Raw genomic sequence first — 16,774 nt, forward strand, 5'->3', positions numbered from 1 at the left:
TGTTCTGGTTGGTGTTTCTTGAGCATAAATCTTTATTCCAATTGCAGTAGCTTTGACAGGAAAAATAGGGTGCATTTTCATCATGCTTTCCCCCTAATCAAATGTCTCTCTTGCCAGAGCTCTCTACATTTCTAATTTGGCCCTATTTGGATTGGGTTGGGGGCGGGAGGGACAGACCGTGTTATAGAGGAATGGATAGGAGCTTTTTTTTCTTTTTTTTTTTCAAATCAGAGGGACCATTTGGGTCTAAAAACTAGAGTAGGCCTTACACCCTGGCCAGGAAGCGATGCTAGGAAAGCAGAAATTCCATTTCAGTGTACGTGTTCCTCTGGGGGAAAAAATGCACCTTCGGGGAAAAAATGCACCTTCAGGGAAAATAAGGAAGTTAAGGGGAAGGTGGCAGCTGGGGGCTGGGTGGAACTCTGTCACCCCTACCCCTGGCCAAGACCTCTTGAAGTAGTCAGTGTTGATGAGCATAACCCCCCCAAAACACAATTGCTCAGGGTGTTGGAGTTTTTGGAGGCCCAGGATACTGAGGCTAGTCAACACGACACCCTTTTCATCTCTTTCTGCCCTGGGGCCCCCTCCTCACTAGCCTCTCCTCTCCCCTCTCCTGTTCACTGTGCCCTGTCAGGGAGCAGCAGGAAGTCTTTGTTCCCTTCTGGCTTGGCCCACCTTTCCTCTGCACCTCCCCGAGTTTTGTGTGGGTTCTCACTGTGTTGACCTCTTTCCCCTCTACCACCATCTACTCTCCCAGTTTCCTGACCCCTCCCCACCTTCAGTCACTGACAGAAGTCATCCAATTAGTTCTGTCTGGGAAGTTCTTGGCCCCGCGATCATGGCCCAACACTGGGGCCATTGGAAGCTGCTGTGGGGCCGACAGTGGGTGGCAAGAGTGCTGGAGGCCCTCATGTGTTCTCGGGTAATGATCTCTTTCTGCAGGAAGCCTCTGGAGGATATGTGGAGGGCCCGCCATTCGTCCTAAGGCAATCTTAACGTGAAATCAGATCTACCATGACAGCTCTCATGAGATTATTTCATTACCATTCTTCCAGACAGCATTTCAGCCAAAAGCAAATCTCTCCCCCGACCCCGAAGCAAGCCAGCCTCATAGGTCTTTGGTGCAAGACTCTTCCTACTGTAAGGCGAGTCCCTCCAGGACTCTGAAGCAGTGGACCTGCTTCTGCTGAGGCTCCCCAAACCTCCCCGAGGCTCATGCACTGGGGCAGTGGGCCAGGTAATCCAAGGATTAGGTAGCTTTGGCTCTGGAATGCTGAGCAGAGTTGCAATCCAGCAGACGTCCCTTTCTAATTATGTCCGGCTTAGGGGAATCTGTGAACCCAGTCAGCTTTGCCCTGAAGTTTGCAGAGCTGGCTGGGGTGTGGGGAGGATGACAGCCAGCAGTGCCATGGGTAAATTCACCCCACAATGTCCCCAGACTTGCAGAGGGTCACACTTGGGGACAATGACTGGAGTGCCGGCACATGGGATGCTTCCAAAAATTTAATAAATAATGATTTTTTAAAACTGTATAAACTATAAATTACCATGCAGTCCTTATAATTTAAAATAATTTACAGGCTGAGGTAGGGAGGGGCCCAGGAGGGTGTGGAGGGGGAGCTCGGGGAGGGTGGGGGCCGTCCTGCAGGTCAGGCTCTTCTCCCAGTCTTCCTGCTGAGAACGCACACGCAGGCCGTGTCGATCCGGATAAACCGCCAGGCAGCCTGCTTGCCGTCCATGGTCAGCGCCTTGACGAAGGTGTGGGTCGTGGTACAATACGAGTTCCAGTGCTTGGAGTCGATGCCCCTGCACCCGCTGTCCACAGGCGTGGGGTCCCGGCACTTGGTCTCAAAAAAGTACTGTTTGAACACACTGTTATTAATGTTCACCTCCCCCAAGACCATCACCTCCTTGCCCTTGATGTCCGTGGCGGTGGTCTTGTCGCCCACCCACACGCTGACGCTGTCGCACACCGAGAACTCGCCCCGGTGGAAGACCGGGTGGGACGACGACCGCTTGCTCCTGCGAGTCCTGTTGGCCAAGGCGGCTCCGCCCGCCTCCAAGTCCAGATCCTGAGTATCTGCGGCCACAGGTGGGGGGTGCGTGCTGAACAGCACGCGGGGTGAGCGCAGTCGCCGCTTTTTAAAGAGTTTGGGGTCCACAGTGATGTTGCGGGTCTGCCCGGCCACCCTGGCTGCTATTGCCCCTGCCGGGGTGCTGCGGGCTCGGCGGAGGGCTGTGTCAAGGGAATGCTGAAGCTTAGTCCAGTGGGCTTGGGGGATGGCGTGTCCTGCTGGGACATGGCTCTCGGGGTGGGCTTCTGCCTGGGTGCCGATCAAAAGAGCTGTGATCAGAGTGTAGAACAACATGGACATTACGCTGTGCACCTGGAAGGAGACAGAAACGGGGATTAGTCCACGGGGCACGGAGTTCTGTACAAAGGCAGTTTCTGGGTCTTGACCTCCCGAGAGGATCCCAAAGAGCTGTCTCACCTGGGAGTCCAAGGACAAGGTGACTCTGGAATTTACCGTTCAAACCGAGAGACTTTGAGGGTGAGAGGGGCTGCTGGCCACAATGACAGAGGACGACAGGTATAAATAGGGCTGGCTCAGGTGACCTGGAGATACGGTCATGCCATCAAGGGGCTGGGCTTTTTCAGGAAGGGATAGAGCCCCCAAATTCCAGCCTGAGGCACCGTGTGAACTTGGCAGCACCATGTACAGGGTCCTCTGAGTGCTGTGTCTGCCAGCTGCAGGTGTCCGTGTGTGTCTGACTCCTGTCCTTAGCACTGTGTTGAGCCCAATGCCTTGACTCTCCTGGGAAGGCAGTGGGAAGGGTTTCCCAGGACTTGTCTTGAAGCCCCAGCCCTGAATCCACCCTCTTCACACAGCAGCACTGGTCAGCTCTGAGATCTGGTGATGGGGAACCCTTGTTGCAAATCCATGAAACATCATGTCTAGCAAAAAAGTACAGAGCTCTGGGACCAGCATTGCCTGCCTAGTCAGCCACCAGCCAGGACGTAGAAATACCGACGCTGATATAGCTCCTTGTCGTGCGACATTTTAAAACTTTTCAACTGCATTCATTTCTAATTTCTCATTAGTCTTGACTTAGGATTTATCATCTTTCTTTCATATACAAGGAAAGTGATCCACAGAAAATTAACCAACAGTCCTAAAGTCATCAGCACTACGAGGAACAGAATCCAAAGCTGACCCCTTCTGAAATCAGTCCACCCTTCCTTCCGCCCTACTTTGTCTGTCATCCTTTTTCTTTGGAAAATATTTTATTTATTCATTTGAGGGAGAGAGAGAGAGAAAGAGAGAGAGAGAGAGAGAGAGAGAGAAAGAGTGAGCACACGAGTAGGGGGAGGGACAGAGAGCCTGACTTGGGACTCGATCTCATGACTTGAGGATCATGACCTGAGCAGAGGGCTGACGCCCAACTGACTGAGCCAGGTGCCTTTGTCTTTCATTCCTAAACATGCCTTTTCCTTTTATTATTTACTCCAATGTGAGTATACAGCAAATGGCAGAAATCCATCTGTCCCCAAGAGGCAGCTCGAGCAAGCCCAGACAGGGTTCCAACACTGTACCAGAGTTGCCCACCTGTGACCACCCCCCAGGGCAGCTGACTGTGGAGGTCCCAGTCACACCTGTGGATGGATATCAAATGTCACCTCCTCTGTGAAGTGTCTCTAAATCTTGGTAGGCTTAGTGGCATCCCCTAGAGAAGGGGCCCAGACTTCCTATTCCAACCCTTCCCCTTTCCCATCCCCACCCCCACAAGCCCTTCTGCATTGGATTTGGAGTTAGAAAACCTTGTTCAGATTTCCATCTTGGCTACTTCCAAGCAGAGGGAAGTCACTTAATCTTTCTGAGCCTTAGTTTCCTCATTGGGAAAAAGCAGGCAATAACAACTATTTCACAGGGATGCTGCTGGGATTGAAAGGTGCGCACACATCTCCTTACTTCTGAGTCATTCCAGTGTCCTGTGGCCAAGGACTTCATCTTCTTCAGTCGTACCGCTGCTTGTTTGCTCTCTGAGCTTACTCCTGTAAGATTTCAGCCTGTCTCCCGCTGGCTGCAAGGTCCCGGAGCGCAGAGTCGTGTCTCATCCACCTGCCCTAGCCACTCCTTCCTCGGTGAGCCCCTCTCCTGTCTTCCATGGCGGCTTGCCCACAACCCTATCACCTTTCCCAGTGCCATGGATAATCACGTACATTGTCTGTCTCCCGAGAGCACTTTAGAAGCTGTGCCATTTAGAGTTAAATATTTCTGGAGCCATGCGCAGTGCTGGCACATAGCAGGTCCTCAAATAATGTAAGGCAAACGAATGAAGGAGTGAACGGGGAAGGCCCAAGAAGCTCACTGCCTGCCTTCTTCTCACTGTGGTAGGTGCCTTCTCTTGGATTTTGTGGCTGTGGCTGCAGGGTGCCTTTCTAATCTGTTTCAAAGCGATGCATTCTTCTCTTCAATACTGTGTTTCCCCCTTCCATCCCCACTGGAAATAGGCAGCTCTTTGGTGAAATACCAAGAATAAAACCACCACATTCTTTTCTCTTGGGTTACTTTGAAAAAACACTGGTGTTTACTCCAGTCCTCCAGCCGGCTATGCACATCTGGGCTTCTGCCCACTGCTGGTTCTGCTGGCTAATGGTGTGGCACATCAACTGTCCAGCCGACTGCCACAGAACTGAGCATTCAGTTGGCTGGCAGCTAAGTCAAGCCCCTTGGTTTGCTCCTTTTCTTTCTTCTCAATACATGGTATCTCTCATCAGATAGAAGAAGGGAGAAGAAATGAAACCGAAAATTCATCCATTTATATCCAAATTAGTAACGCTTAGAATTTGGATGGGGAAATGGAAAAAGAAAACCACAAAACTTTAGGGTTTTGATGGTAATAAGGGACGTACTGCTCCCTATTTCCCATGACCAGGGGTTCCCACCTCCTCCTCCGGTCTCCCCCTTGGTAAGCCCATCCTCTTCTAAGGAGGCGGCTGAGACTTCTGTGGGATTGATGCCTGGACTGGGATCTCTAGCCCCACTGCTCTTTCAAAAGCCGGTTCTGAACCTCCAGGGACTCTCCCCGGATACTGACATTTGAAACGCAAGGCATCCCAAGCAAAAATCTTCACACTGCTACTCCGCTTCAGGATGATCAGTCCCGCCTTCCCTCTCAACAGCAGCAGCCCTGTTTTGGACCACTTGATGGTTTATGGTGTCGTTCCCCAGCAGCTATCTCTTGTGACCATCTCCCCACACTCCCCTCCTAAACGTGTTTCTTCAACATTTCCCTTTATGCTGGCTCTGGAACCACCATCCCTTTGTCCACCAGCTCCAAACCTCAGCTCAACGCTGGCCTCTACTCCTTCCTCCTGGCCCTCCCCCCAGCCCTTTGCATTCCATTCCAGTAGCACCTCTTGAAACTGTAGTTTCCATTCTCACCTCCTGTTCCTGGTTCAGGTCACAGAGCCACCTCCCCACTGATATCCTGGGCCCTCATCTCTCTTCTTTCAGTGCCTATTGTCCCTAGCCACCCCATTTAACCTCTTGAAGCTCCGCTCTGATCACCTGGCCCTGTCCAGAGGGTCCAGTGGTGAGCAGCTGTCCTCTCGGTTCAGCATCTTCTTGGCCAGGAATGCCCCCCCCCCGCCCTCCCTGTGCCTTTTCTGCTCCCCTCCTCTGTTGGTTGGAGTCATTCACATCACCTTTTAGCACCCAACTCACACATCACCTCCACTGGGGGGGCCTTTTTCTATTTCCACAGAGACCAACTCTCTCCCTTCTCCACTTCTGCAGAGCATTTCCTTAGTCCTGCCTGAGGACCCTTGTGTTCTCATCTCCTCCCACCCCCAGGCAAACTCCCTGGAGCCAGAAAAGCACCCTGCCCCTCTTCGTTGTGTCCAGGTGACCTAGTGTTCACAGGTGACTCCGGCTCTAAGAGTCAGGGAGGGGTGGACGCGCCCCTGCTTCTGTGCTCCTTCACTTCTCCACGCGACCGCGGACTCTTGAGGAATCTTCCAGCTCGGACATGCTTCGAGTTTCAGCAGCCATACAGGTTACTGCTCTGCCCAGCACTGCAGGTGCTACTGAATTCTTAACGTCGACGGTGACTTCCAGTTCACTGTCACAATAACACATGGTAATGGACGGCATTTCATCACGGGGGAGGGTTGCATCAGGCACAGACTGCTTCGTTAAAATTTTTGAAAATGTTGGAAATGTTTCTCATTCAAGTTTTTAATCGACTCACCCCTAATAGCATACCCCATAATCTTTTTTAAAACTTTAGTTTTTATATTTAAAATATACTTCTTGGCGTGTTTTTTTTTTTTTCCAAGTGAGAATATTGCCATATCTGACATTTTCTCATAAGACAGGGACAGTATCAAATATTTTTACTTATTCATTTTCATTAAGCTTTTTATTTTAGTTCCAGTAAAGTTAATAGTGTTATAGGAATTTCAGGTGTATAACACAGTGATTCGACAACTCTAACCATTACTGAGGGCTCATCATGGTAAGTGTCCTATTTAATCCCCTTCGACTATTTCTTTTTAAATTAAGTAAGTGTTTCTTTTTAAAAATCATCAGCGGAGAACTAAAGAAAAGAAAAAAAAAACGAGTGTGATTTCTAGTCCAGTGATAACGATGAACAAAGCGCAGTTTACAAAAGAACATTCTCTCCTTGGCTGACATAAAGCCATGGAGTGACTTTTCTTTCTTTCTTTTTAAGAACCACCCTCGAGGGGCACCTGGGTGGCTCAGTGGGTTAAGCCTCTGCCTTTGGCTCAGGTCATGGTCTCAGGGTTCTGGGATTGAGTCCCGCATCGGGCTCTCTGCGCAGCGGGGAGCCTGCTTCCTCCTCTCTCTCTGCCTCTCTGCCTACTTGTGATCTCTGTCTGTCAAATAAATAAATAAAATCTTAAAAAAAAAAAAAAAAAAAGAACAACCCTCGAAGCCTTTCTCCTGGTGACACGACAGGCGGTCCTCATTGAGGCTTCTCAAAGCAGAGCCCTATCAGCTGAATGATCAGCTGGGGATGATGCCATTAGGGGCTCACACGGGGGAATGTGTTTTGTGTCAGGACTGAATGTTCTGTATTTGTCCTGCTCCTAGCCTGAATGGAGGACATAGGATTAAGACAGTGTGTATGTGTATGTGTGTTGGGGGGGTGCCTTTTATTCAGGGCTCCCCGACTTTTGTGCCCTCTCAGACCAGGGGTACATTCTGGGGGTTTCCCTGGTTCCCATGCTCCAGTGATGACAGAAATTTCCTGCACCTGGTGAGTGATCTGCATACTGACTCAGGCTGCACGTGGGGAGGTGAAGAAGCTGCTGGATGCAGCTGAGCAGGTGGCCCACATCCTTGCAGCTCGGAGAATTGACAGCACCTGGGGACCGAACCCGTTGTGGCTCACTGTCCAGGGAGTATGAAGATTCCTGCCTCAGAGGGGTGGTGCGTAGAGCTAGTAGTGATTCTCGGCCAGAGACTGAGTCAGTGAACCGAGATCATTCGTGCTAGTGAGGCCAAGTGCCTGTGGCTGAGGAAAGCCAGCCTCCCCTTCCATCCTACTCGCCATGTTATGAGAGTGGGTCAAGGGTCCTTTTCCACGTACACTTGGCCTTGCTCTCATGTAAACATGCTGCGGTCTTCAGTGTAAAGATGGGGACACCCCCAGTTGTCAGCGCCTGCGTGGAATGTGAGAGGCCTTCTGCCGCTCCTCAGCTCCCCAGGGAGGTCCCCCAGAGGCCTCAGCAGAGAATAGCATTGCCAGGACAGAACCCAGTGAGCGCCTCTGCTGGCCTCTCCCTGGGGAGGAAGCTTGGACCGGAAGGGACATCAGAGATGATCAAGTCCAGAGGTTCAGGGTGTCAGAATTACCTGGAAGGTCTGCCAAACTGCAGATTGCTGGACCCCACTCCCAGAGTTTCTGAACAAGTAGGCCTGGGGGGGGGCCCGAGACTCGACGCTTCTCACAGGCTCCCAGGTGATACTGACGCCGCTGGGCCGGGGACTATGTTTTGAGAATCAGCGATCTGGTCCAATCCTTGAATTTGACAGAGGGGACACATGGGTGTTGGGGAGTCTGAGTGACCTAGGGGTTCTGCAGCTAGTGAGTGGCGGGCTCCAAGTATGGGAGCTTCCCATTGCTCAGCCTCAGCACCTTCCTGAGGAGAGAGCCCTGAGGCCACATATGCACTGAAACCCATGGCTACACTGAGTTGGTCACCAACATCAAAATGAGAATTCCATTCAACAGGCTGTAAGTTTTACCTTCCTTGTGCCACAGATCCGTACACTGGGGAACACCTGAATATTAGATTATTTTCCTGTTTGGTTGATCAGGTTTCTAGGCATCAGGTTGATTTTGTCCAAAAGCACTCAGAGTGCCCATGATAGAAATATGCAGCCAGAAGGCACTAGTGAGTACAGGCACCTGCGGCTTTCCTGGGACCAGGATCTACTGGCCTGAAGTCTTAGGCACACATTTAAAATGAATGAGGGGAGATCAGAATTATCATCATTATCCTTTATTGGGCATAAGTACCTCATCAACCTTTGCAACAAACCTGGGAGGAGGCCTTATCACGATGCCTGTTGTACAGAGGAGGAAGCAGACAGGTGTAAGAGTAAGTACCCAGAAGCGGGCATACACCCAGCCACAGTGGAACTCAGCACTGGCCTCTGCCCCCTGATCTGGAGCTTCCCTCACCTTCTACTCCATGGCCAGGGACGTGAAAGTGATCAAGGATACTTCATCTCACAAGGCTGCCTACTCAGACAGACCAGGCGCTGTGTGGAGGGTCTGACTGCTGCTGTCTATTGGAAGTCCCGGGTTCTGTTACTACAGAGGTGGACAGCTCAGACTCTTAACCTGTCCCTGAAGGTATGGGACCAGCTGAGAACATGAAGGCCACATGTGCTGGATCACCAGGCCCATCCCAGAGCCCAGCTGATTAACAGATGTGACTCCCCTTCTTCAGCCCGGAGCTCATATCCAGCTGTCTCAGATGCTCCAGAGCCAGCAGCCTCAGTGAGGCAGGCACCCCTCAAGTGCTTACCTCGGTGGGGCCAGGACAGAAAGTTGCTGCCTTGGAAAAGCCGTTATTAGGCCCGGACGCTGAGCTGAGCTTGGGTCCAGCATGCCATCCAAGCCCCCTGGACTGCACGACCACGGGCCAGGACTCTGTGGGATGAGAGAGCTGGCATTAGATGGGCGCTTTACCATATTCCCTAGCAGGTGGATAGCTGTACCCTAGGCAGAAGGGTATAATAGTGTACACGTCCTAGGCAGGGGCATGCCAATAGGACAAATCCCATTCCCTGAGTTTTGGGTCTTTACTGGCATCAGCACCTGGGAAGGACCTAGAGTCTAGCTACCAAAATTGCCAGGGGCTGACCTTGCACCTGCGGTGGTCCCTGCCTCCCATTCTTGTGCCAGAGTGCTTGGTTTCTGCCTGGATGCAGCCCATGGGTCCCAGTGAGGAGCTTCCTGTCCAGCCCCAGTGCCCTGCTCCAGCAGACCCTGACTCAGCACCAAACCAGAAATTATTGTGTACATTACACACATGCACATGTAGTAGACCCAACTTGGGATGGCCCGACTTAAGATAAAGTATATGGAAGAAAAAGTCCTGACAATCGAGACCAAGTTGGTACTCTGATAAAAATCCAAATCAGTAATGGTGGCAAATAGTATGACCTGACCACTGGATAGAGAACAGAAAACTCTTACAGAATTGGGTTGTGCCTCTCAGAGAATCATGCCCAAAGTCAAATTTTATCAATCAGAAAATATATAGGTGATACAATGAGAAAAAAAAAATACTATTCGAGTTTAGATTGTAGTTCCTAGAAGCAATGGAAGTTTTCTGTTCCCCTCTCACTTCTATAAACCTTGTATATATGTTAAGTGTTTCCTTCATTCATTCAGCAATATTTCCTGAGCACCTGCTATTTGTTAAGCACTGATCTGGGTGCTGGAGACCCAGCAGTGAATAAGATAGACAGGATCTCCTCTCTTATGGAGCTTACAGTCTTACATAAATAAAAAACATATCTTCTGATTCTTTGCATGTCATGAAGGAAATACACAAGGTATGGTGAACAGATTGCGGGGTGTAGAGAGGAGATCCTGTAGACAGATTGCTCAGTGAAGAGTTCTTGGAGGAAGTGGTCTTCAGGATGAGATCTAAAGAATGAAAGACAGCTAGAATTAGAGGTTCTTCTGGGGCCCCCTGAGATAAAGCCTACTTGAATATCTCTGTGTTGTTTCCTGCCTCAGTGTCCCCTTCACTTTCTTAAGGTCTCAATGAGACCTTTTGGTCAATTTCAGCTAAGAAGCTTAGACAATGGCCAATAGTTGAAAATTCAACTTAATATACAGTTGGAGGAAACTAAGCCTCTGGAGAGTTATCGGGGAGTAAACGGGCATCAGCTAACAACCCGCTGACTGTTGGTCAGCATCCTGCAAAGTCCTCCAACCTTGAACTTTGTGGAAGATCTCATCTAATCTCCTCGCTTCCCCTTTCCACTGCTCTCCTACCCTGGTGGCTCGCCACCCTGGCTGACCACTGAAATCAGGCAAGGAGCTTTCCACAACCCTGATACCCATCCCATCTCCAGAGGTTCCAGCTTAACTGTGCCAGAGCGCTGCCTGGGGATCAGTATTTTGTAAAGATTCCTGAGGAGTTCGCAGGGAAAAAGCCAAGGCTGAGAACTACTGCCATACAGGATGAACAGGACGCTTGACATCAGCTTTGATGAGCTAGCAATTAAGAAAAACTATCAAGAAATTATATATCTCAGAAAATGTAAAGTGCAGACGTGGTCACATTTAGGCAACAAGAATCCAGCTTCCAGACTCTCCACCCTCTGCCTGGCCAAGCATCTAGATATAATTGATGTTCGTGAATTGGAAGGTTTTCTTTTTACTCCTTGCATGCCACTTAAAATGTTGTTTGGTGGCTGGAGCTATGGTAGCTTATATTAAGCCCAAGGATTATTTGCTGGCAAGGATTTGGGGATGCTTGACCAGAAAGACCTCTTGGACCATTCCTTGCACGTGCTCAGACGCGATGCTTAGTTCCAAGAGCAGCTTAAGCCACATCAAAGTTGCCAGAACATCTGGCGCGAACTGCAGCCTCCTTTCTCCTCACTTCCACCTGCCAGAGCTCTGTGCTGGGAAAACTCACTGGGGATGTCGGGCATTAAGAGCATGTAGTGGAGGGTGTAACAGTAATCATAGTTGGTGCTCTCGCTGTGACCATTCCCCCCCACCCCGATTCTCTCCTTTCTCTGGTAGTTCTTACTCTGAGCCTGTAGGCAAAAAAGAAATTTAAAGTCTTTCGTGTTAGGTCTGTTTTCCTAATTTTTAGCCTAATCAGAAATTTTCTAGTATGGAACATGACCGTGAGGTTTGCTGACTAGGAGCTCTTTTGTGGGGGGTGTGGTAGGGAGGGCATTCAATTTTGGCCACTTAGAGATGATTTGATGTGTTTTAACTATTTAGTGGTTTTGGCAAGTCCAATAGGAAAATAGCACATCTGGCACCAAGGACTTAGGAAGACATTAAGGTTCAGCAAAACTGCTATTCTTTTTGACTGAAAGGTTCAATGCTAACAATTCTAGAGTGCCCTGCCACATTTCTCTAAAAGATAAATGGTCCTCTGGCTCTTTGGAAGACTCTGAGGTAAATTATAAAACCCTGGCATTTCTCCAGAGAGTCGGGCAGCTTAAGGGGGAAACCACCGAGACTGGCTGACCTCGAGCTTCAGAATCAAGGAGCAGTTGCTACGGGTGTCCATGGCCTGTTGGTGTGTGTGGCTGGCCACAATCTGCATGGTATTTACCTGACTGGAGTCATTAGCTGTGCAAGGCCAGCACCGCAGGGAGGTTTCCAAAGCGTGGGCAGTTAGAACATTGATGTGGTGGTGGGAGATAAGACATGCAAACACACAGCAGCCTTCCACTACAGAGCTGAGGGCAGCACACTATTGCAAGAACATACAGCTAGCTAAGTAACAGTCCTCGCATTATAGCCCGTCGGCTTAGTAATACTAACGCTATATCTATAATCTACATTTCGTTGCCAAAACCAATCCAATCGCTTTTCAAACTTCTCTGCAACCCTAAGAAAACATCTCCTTGGTTCCAACTGGCTGATGCTTAAGCCACAAGAAAAAGATCCATTTCTTTCAGCCTTCCTTTTGGCCTTTCCCTGCCTGCCGTTCCCATCCTTGGGACTAAGAGCAGACAGAAGTACTGGGGGGAAAGGGCTCTCGGGTTGGTTGGGGTCTAAGGGAGTTTTCGATAACACCAGCACCTAGCGAGGTTTCTGATCCACAGCAGACCTCGGGTGACCACCTGGGAAGGAACGCATGAATGCAAACAAAACCTCGCCGGTGAATGCTAACCCGGATCCAAGTTCTTCCTTCTACTAGCTTTATAGGATTAAATGTCCTCAGCTCCTCTTGAGCTAGCCTTTTCCTCTCAGTGTGTGGTATGTTTTCCAAGCACTAGGTCAAGCAACGTTACAGCACATAAGTCTATAATGCAATTCAGATGTAACTTCAGAAATAAAGACAAGCTAATGATCTACAGTTCTGAGACAGACCAAGAAAAATCCTGGCCTTGCACAGTGTTCTAGGGCTTTTAAAGGCAGGCAGGCCATCGTTCAATTGGTGAGGGATAAGGTACGAGCTGTAGGACTTGAATGTAAGAATCCCAGTAAAATGTCACCCTCACTGGTCCATGAGACACCCACACCTGTCGTGAGACATCCATACTTGTTTGTGAGGCATGCTTGTCCATGAGACACATGTGCCTGTGAGACACACTCACCCATCCATGAGATGCCCATGCTTGCCCAGGAGATACACTCACTCGTCTGTGAGGCATACTCCCTTGTCCTTGGGAAACCCACACTTGTCCACGAGTCAGGGCCATTTCTGCTTGAGCAGCTGGACTCCCGTCTCTGCAAACACTGCCGCACCTCGGCCACCCTGCATCCATGAACATCTGGATCACACCAGCCAGCACGGAACACATCACAAGGGGAAACTGAGTCCCAAAGATGAGTTGGACACTTACCCATAACGCACCACTCTGGAGTGACAGCTGCCACTGTGTCTCCAGCTCCCTCACTCTTTCGCACTGACATTTCCTGGCTTGTCTGCTGACTTCACACCCAGAAAATCTGACTCAAGGCACGAAAGAGATAACTCAGCCCTGTTTTGCCCAGGCATGCAGCACAGGCAAATCCTAGGGAACCTGAGGCTAAGATAAGAGCTGGAAACAAAGAATTTACTTCCATGTATGTGTTTGTCAGGGGGCTTTATGCTGTTCTAGCTACTTCCTGTGTACGGCTTTAACTATCCCAGTCCCGAGCGGGTTCCTATCGCACGGTAATGTATATCCTTGATGGGGGATGCTGGAATGTCACTGGGGTGGTTAACTATAATGAGGCTGTTTGATGTGCATTTTTTCAGCTTATTTGAAGGAGTTTCATCTAGCTCTTTCATTACCTTAGGGAAAAGGTCAGAAGAGATGAAAACCTGCTGTCCCTTCAAAAGTCCCTTGCTTCTCATGTAATGGTATTTCAGAACATCCCCAATCCAATGTTTCTTCTTTTAGGTGTTATTTGCTCATGACATCATGAACAAAAGGAAAAGTCTGCCCTGCTGCAATTTAGTCCAGAGCTAACAAGAGACTCACAGCATGCATCCATCTCTGGGGACACTGTGGGTAATTAGAAATTCCACAGATGAGGGCAGACAGTTTCACCCACTCGACTACCACACACGCATGTGCCTGCGTATACACACACACCAGCCATGCATCCTGCTATTTCTAAAAGTAAATTTGGATGTTTAAGATCCAAAGAACTATAAACTAATTTAGAATCTCAGTTGTGATTTTACATAATGACAGACCGCAAGAGCTGTAAAGAAAGGGCCACCAGTGATTCTACAGTCCAGATCCTTCCCTTGGCCCGGGGCTAGGTGCATTTCAGTCCTACCCCTCATCGGCTGTGTGACCTTTAGCAAGTGTTTTAACCTCTCACTTGGTGTCGCCCCTCCAAATAATAATCCTATCTTCCACATAGGGTTATTGAAAGGATTAAACAGAAGGAGCATTTTGCCCAGAGCCCGGCACCTAGTTCGTCCTACATAAAGATCAGGCATTTTAATAACTATCATTAAAGACATCCAGCCAGTACTAGGTAGTGAGTTATCAGCAGGCTGGGCGAGGAAGTGAAAGCAATGCCTTGCGTCCATCTCATGTCCCCGTCGGGCCATCTCCTGCAGGATGGATCCTGCTGTTTGCTCCAGTCTTGGTTGGAAGGGCTGGCCACGCTCACGCTCAGTGGCCCCGTCTGAGCAAGCGTAAAACGCTCCGTCTGCAGCTACAAGATGATTATCTGCAATCATTTCTCAACAAAACTGCTGAGTAACAAACTGAAACATTTGTTTTTGGAATGATCCATTTTCTCCAGCCACGTGGCAGAGGGAGGAAGCCGCTCTGGCCCTGAGTACAGTTTGGGGAGCACAGTGCTCTTGGGCCATCAGGAAAACAGGCCCAGGCCCCATAGACCTGATAGCATCTTTAATTAGGGTCATCGCTGCCTCACTGGGAGGGTGAATCACAAGGAGATTACAAAACGGAGGTATCCTCGCGGTTTAGTTGATGCTCAGGTTTCCAAGGGGCTGGGGACAAATGGTGGCATCTGCTTGAGTGTTGACTTCTTGAGGTCTTCGGTGTTTTTCGAACCGCGAGCTGTCCCGGAGTAGGCTCTTAGGGAATGTTTATTGAACAGAACTGAAAACTCTTCCCACAGCTGTACCAGCTTACTCAAAGTAAATCATTATTTCCTATTATATTGGGAAAGAGCAAGTGGTCCCAATGTATATTCCTGGATCACTGGGTCAGCCCCCCTTTCATTTTGGTGAAGCTTCATTGAAGGAGAATGTCCCACTGGTGGGCTGACAGGTGCACTGCTGAGGAACTAAGAGTCTTAGCTCTCCCCGGACCCTCACCCCACCTCCACCACCAGCGCTAATAAGTATATACAGGTATTGAATCGACTCCTTTCCAGCTTGCTCAGGTCTCTTGTCCAGAATTTATTTGGGGAAAGCTATGCTCCAACCCAGCCATTGGTTCTATTGTGCAATTCAGTGGGATGGCAATCACCTCATTGTTTAGTTATAACCCAGGAAAAGATGAAAAAAAGAGAAAAAAACAAAGCGCACACATACAGACCGAGGGTGGAGGCTGTGTGATGATCATGAAAACCATTTGTTAGTACTTCACTCCTTTCTCTGTGAATCCACTGGGTTCCTGGCGCCAGGCCTCTGTCTGTGCGGGGAGCTGCACCTCTCAGGCCTTCCAGGGACTCATCCGCCATCATGGCGGATGTCTAGTATAGTCTAGTCTAGAGTGTGTCGCCTTTTGTCCTCAGGAAAGAGGACACTTGACTGTCCCGGCTCCTTCTGGGCCCCAGCCACCAGGCCTGGCTCCGGCTCTCACCTCTGTCCCAGGGCGCCTCTCTAGCCTGTGGAATTATGCATTAACCTCAGCTGTTTTTAAACTCGGTCTGAGCCAGACCGTGGTCTGTTCCGTGCAAGAAGGGCTCTCCTCTGTGCCTACACTCCGTCCACGTGTAGACCCGGCTCTCGATTTAACTGCTTCAACTTTTCCTTCTCTCCAAAGAATTTCCATATTCCCAAAATACAGATTTGAACTACTTTGTAGCATAAAAAAGAAAATAAATAAAAATGTAAAACTAAAACAAACTTAAAGATTTCAACAAACAACCCCCCCCCCCAGCCCCGCAAAGTCACAACCAGGAAATAGTGCGTATCTATCTCCCTCAGCGTGTCTGTTTTGCTTGCGCCATCCCAGGTAGAGGAATCATCTTGAAAGGCACAGGGAGTTACAGGCTTGGACCCCTGTGCACTTGGGCCCATTAAGTCCTAGTGCCTCACTGCCCACCACTCTGCCCACTTCTCAACCCATCACAGCATCTGTCCCAGTCATGTCTCTCATTCAGACCCATGGAGCATGGCAGCGTTCTCTCCAACCTACACCACCATCATGACTACTGCCTCCTCCATCGTCATGACCACCACCCACCATGAAAGGCTTAAAGAACTTTCTGGAGTCAGGGAAGTCTGGCCAATGTTCCCCGCGACCTCCTCTGAGGCTGTCAGTTGAATCAGCAGAACCAGAAAAGAGGCATGCCTGGGGGTCATCTATTCTCTCCAGAGTAGTTAAATGAATTGTTCAGGTCCATAGAACTTCTGATGGAGTGGTGAATAGAGCTGGGTCTAGAAATTAGTATTCCTGCTTTCCTGTCTGTTCCATTATATGTTTCCCAGTACCTATTTTGGAAGCTGCTTCCCCCCCCCGCCCCTTCTTTCTCCTGAGATTTTGTTGTCTTGTTGTTGCTTTTATCTTTGTACAACCAAAAATGTAGATGACAACATTGTTCAGTTTTGACCTTGATAAAATCACCTCAAAAGTGGAATATCCATGATGGTCCCAAGAACATTCTAGACACGCACACAAATTCACAAAGGTAAATAAGGAATTATGTATCTTGGTTCTCCAAAATGAGGCAGGTTCTTCCATTTGCCTAATGCACTGTAGTAAGGATGAGTGTACAGTTTTCGCCAACATCTTTGAGGGTGTCTGTTTCCTCACATCTGAAGACAAGTGGACTTTGTATTTAGGCCCTTGCAGGGATAGAACCCTCTCCCAGACCCCTC

The 16,774-nt window shown here is 49.4% G+C and overlaps 1 protein-coding gene across 1 annotated transcript in view; it reads right to left on the bottom strand.

The window, feature by feature from the left end:
- Positions 1-1,218: 1,218 nt before the first annotated feature.
- NGF (nerve growth factor) overlaps positions 1,219-16,774 on the bottom strand; it is a 49,920-nt gene continuing 34,364 nt past the window's right edge. The window contains exons 2-3 of the mRNA XM_059137597.1: positions 9,068-9,192; positions 1,219-2,387 (exon numbers count right to left, since the gene is read on the bottom strand). Coding sequence (XP_058993580.1) covers positions 1,650-2,375 — 726 coding nt within the window. The 5' untranslated portion in view covers positions 2,376-2,387; positions 9,068-9,192 and the 3' untranslated portion in view covers positions 1,219-1,649. The remainder of the gene's footprint in view (positions 2,388-9,067; positions 9,193-16,774) is intronic.

The sequence above is a fragment of the Mustela lutreola genome, chromosome 10, assembly GCF_030435805.1.
Source record: "Mustela lutreola isolate mMusLut2 chromosome 10, mMusLut2.pri, whole genome shotgun sequence".
NCBI classification, from domain to species: Eukaryota; Metazoa; Chordata; class Mammalia; order Carnivora; family Mustelidae; genus Mustela; species Mustela lutreola.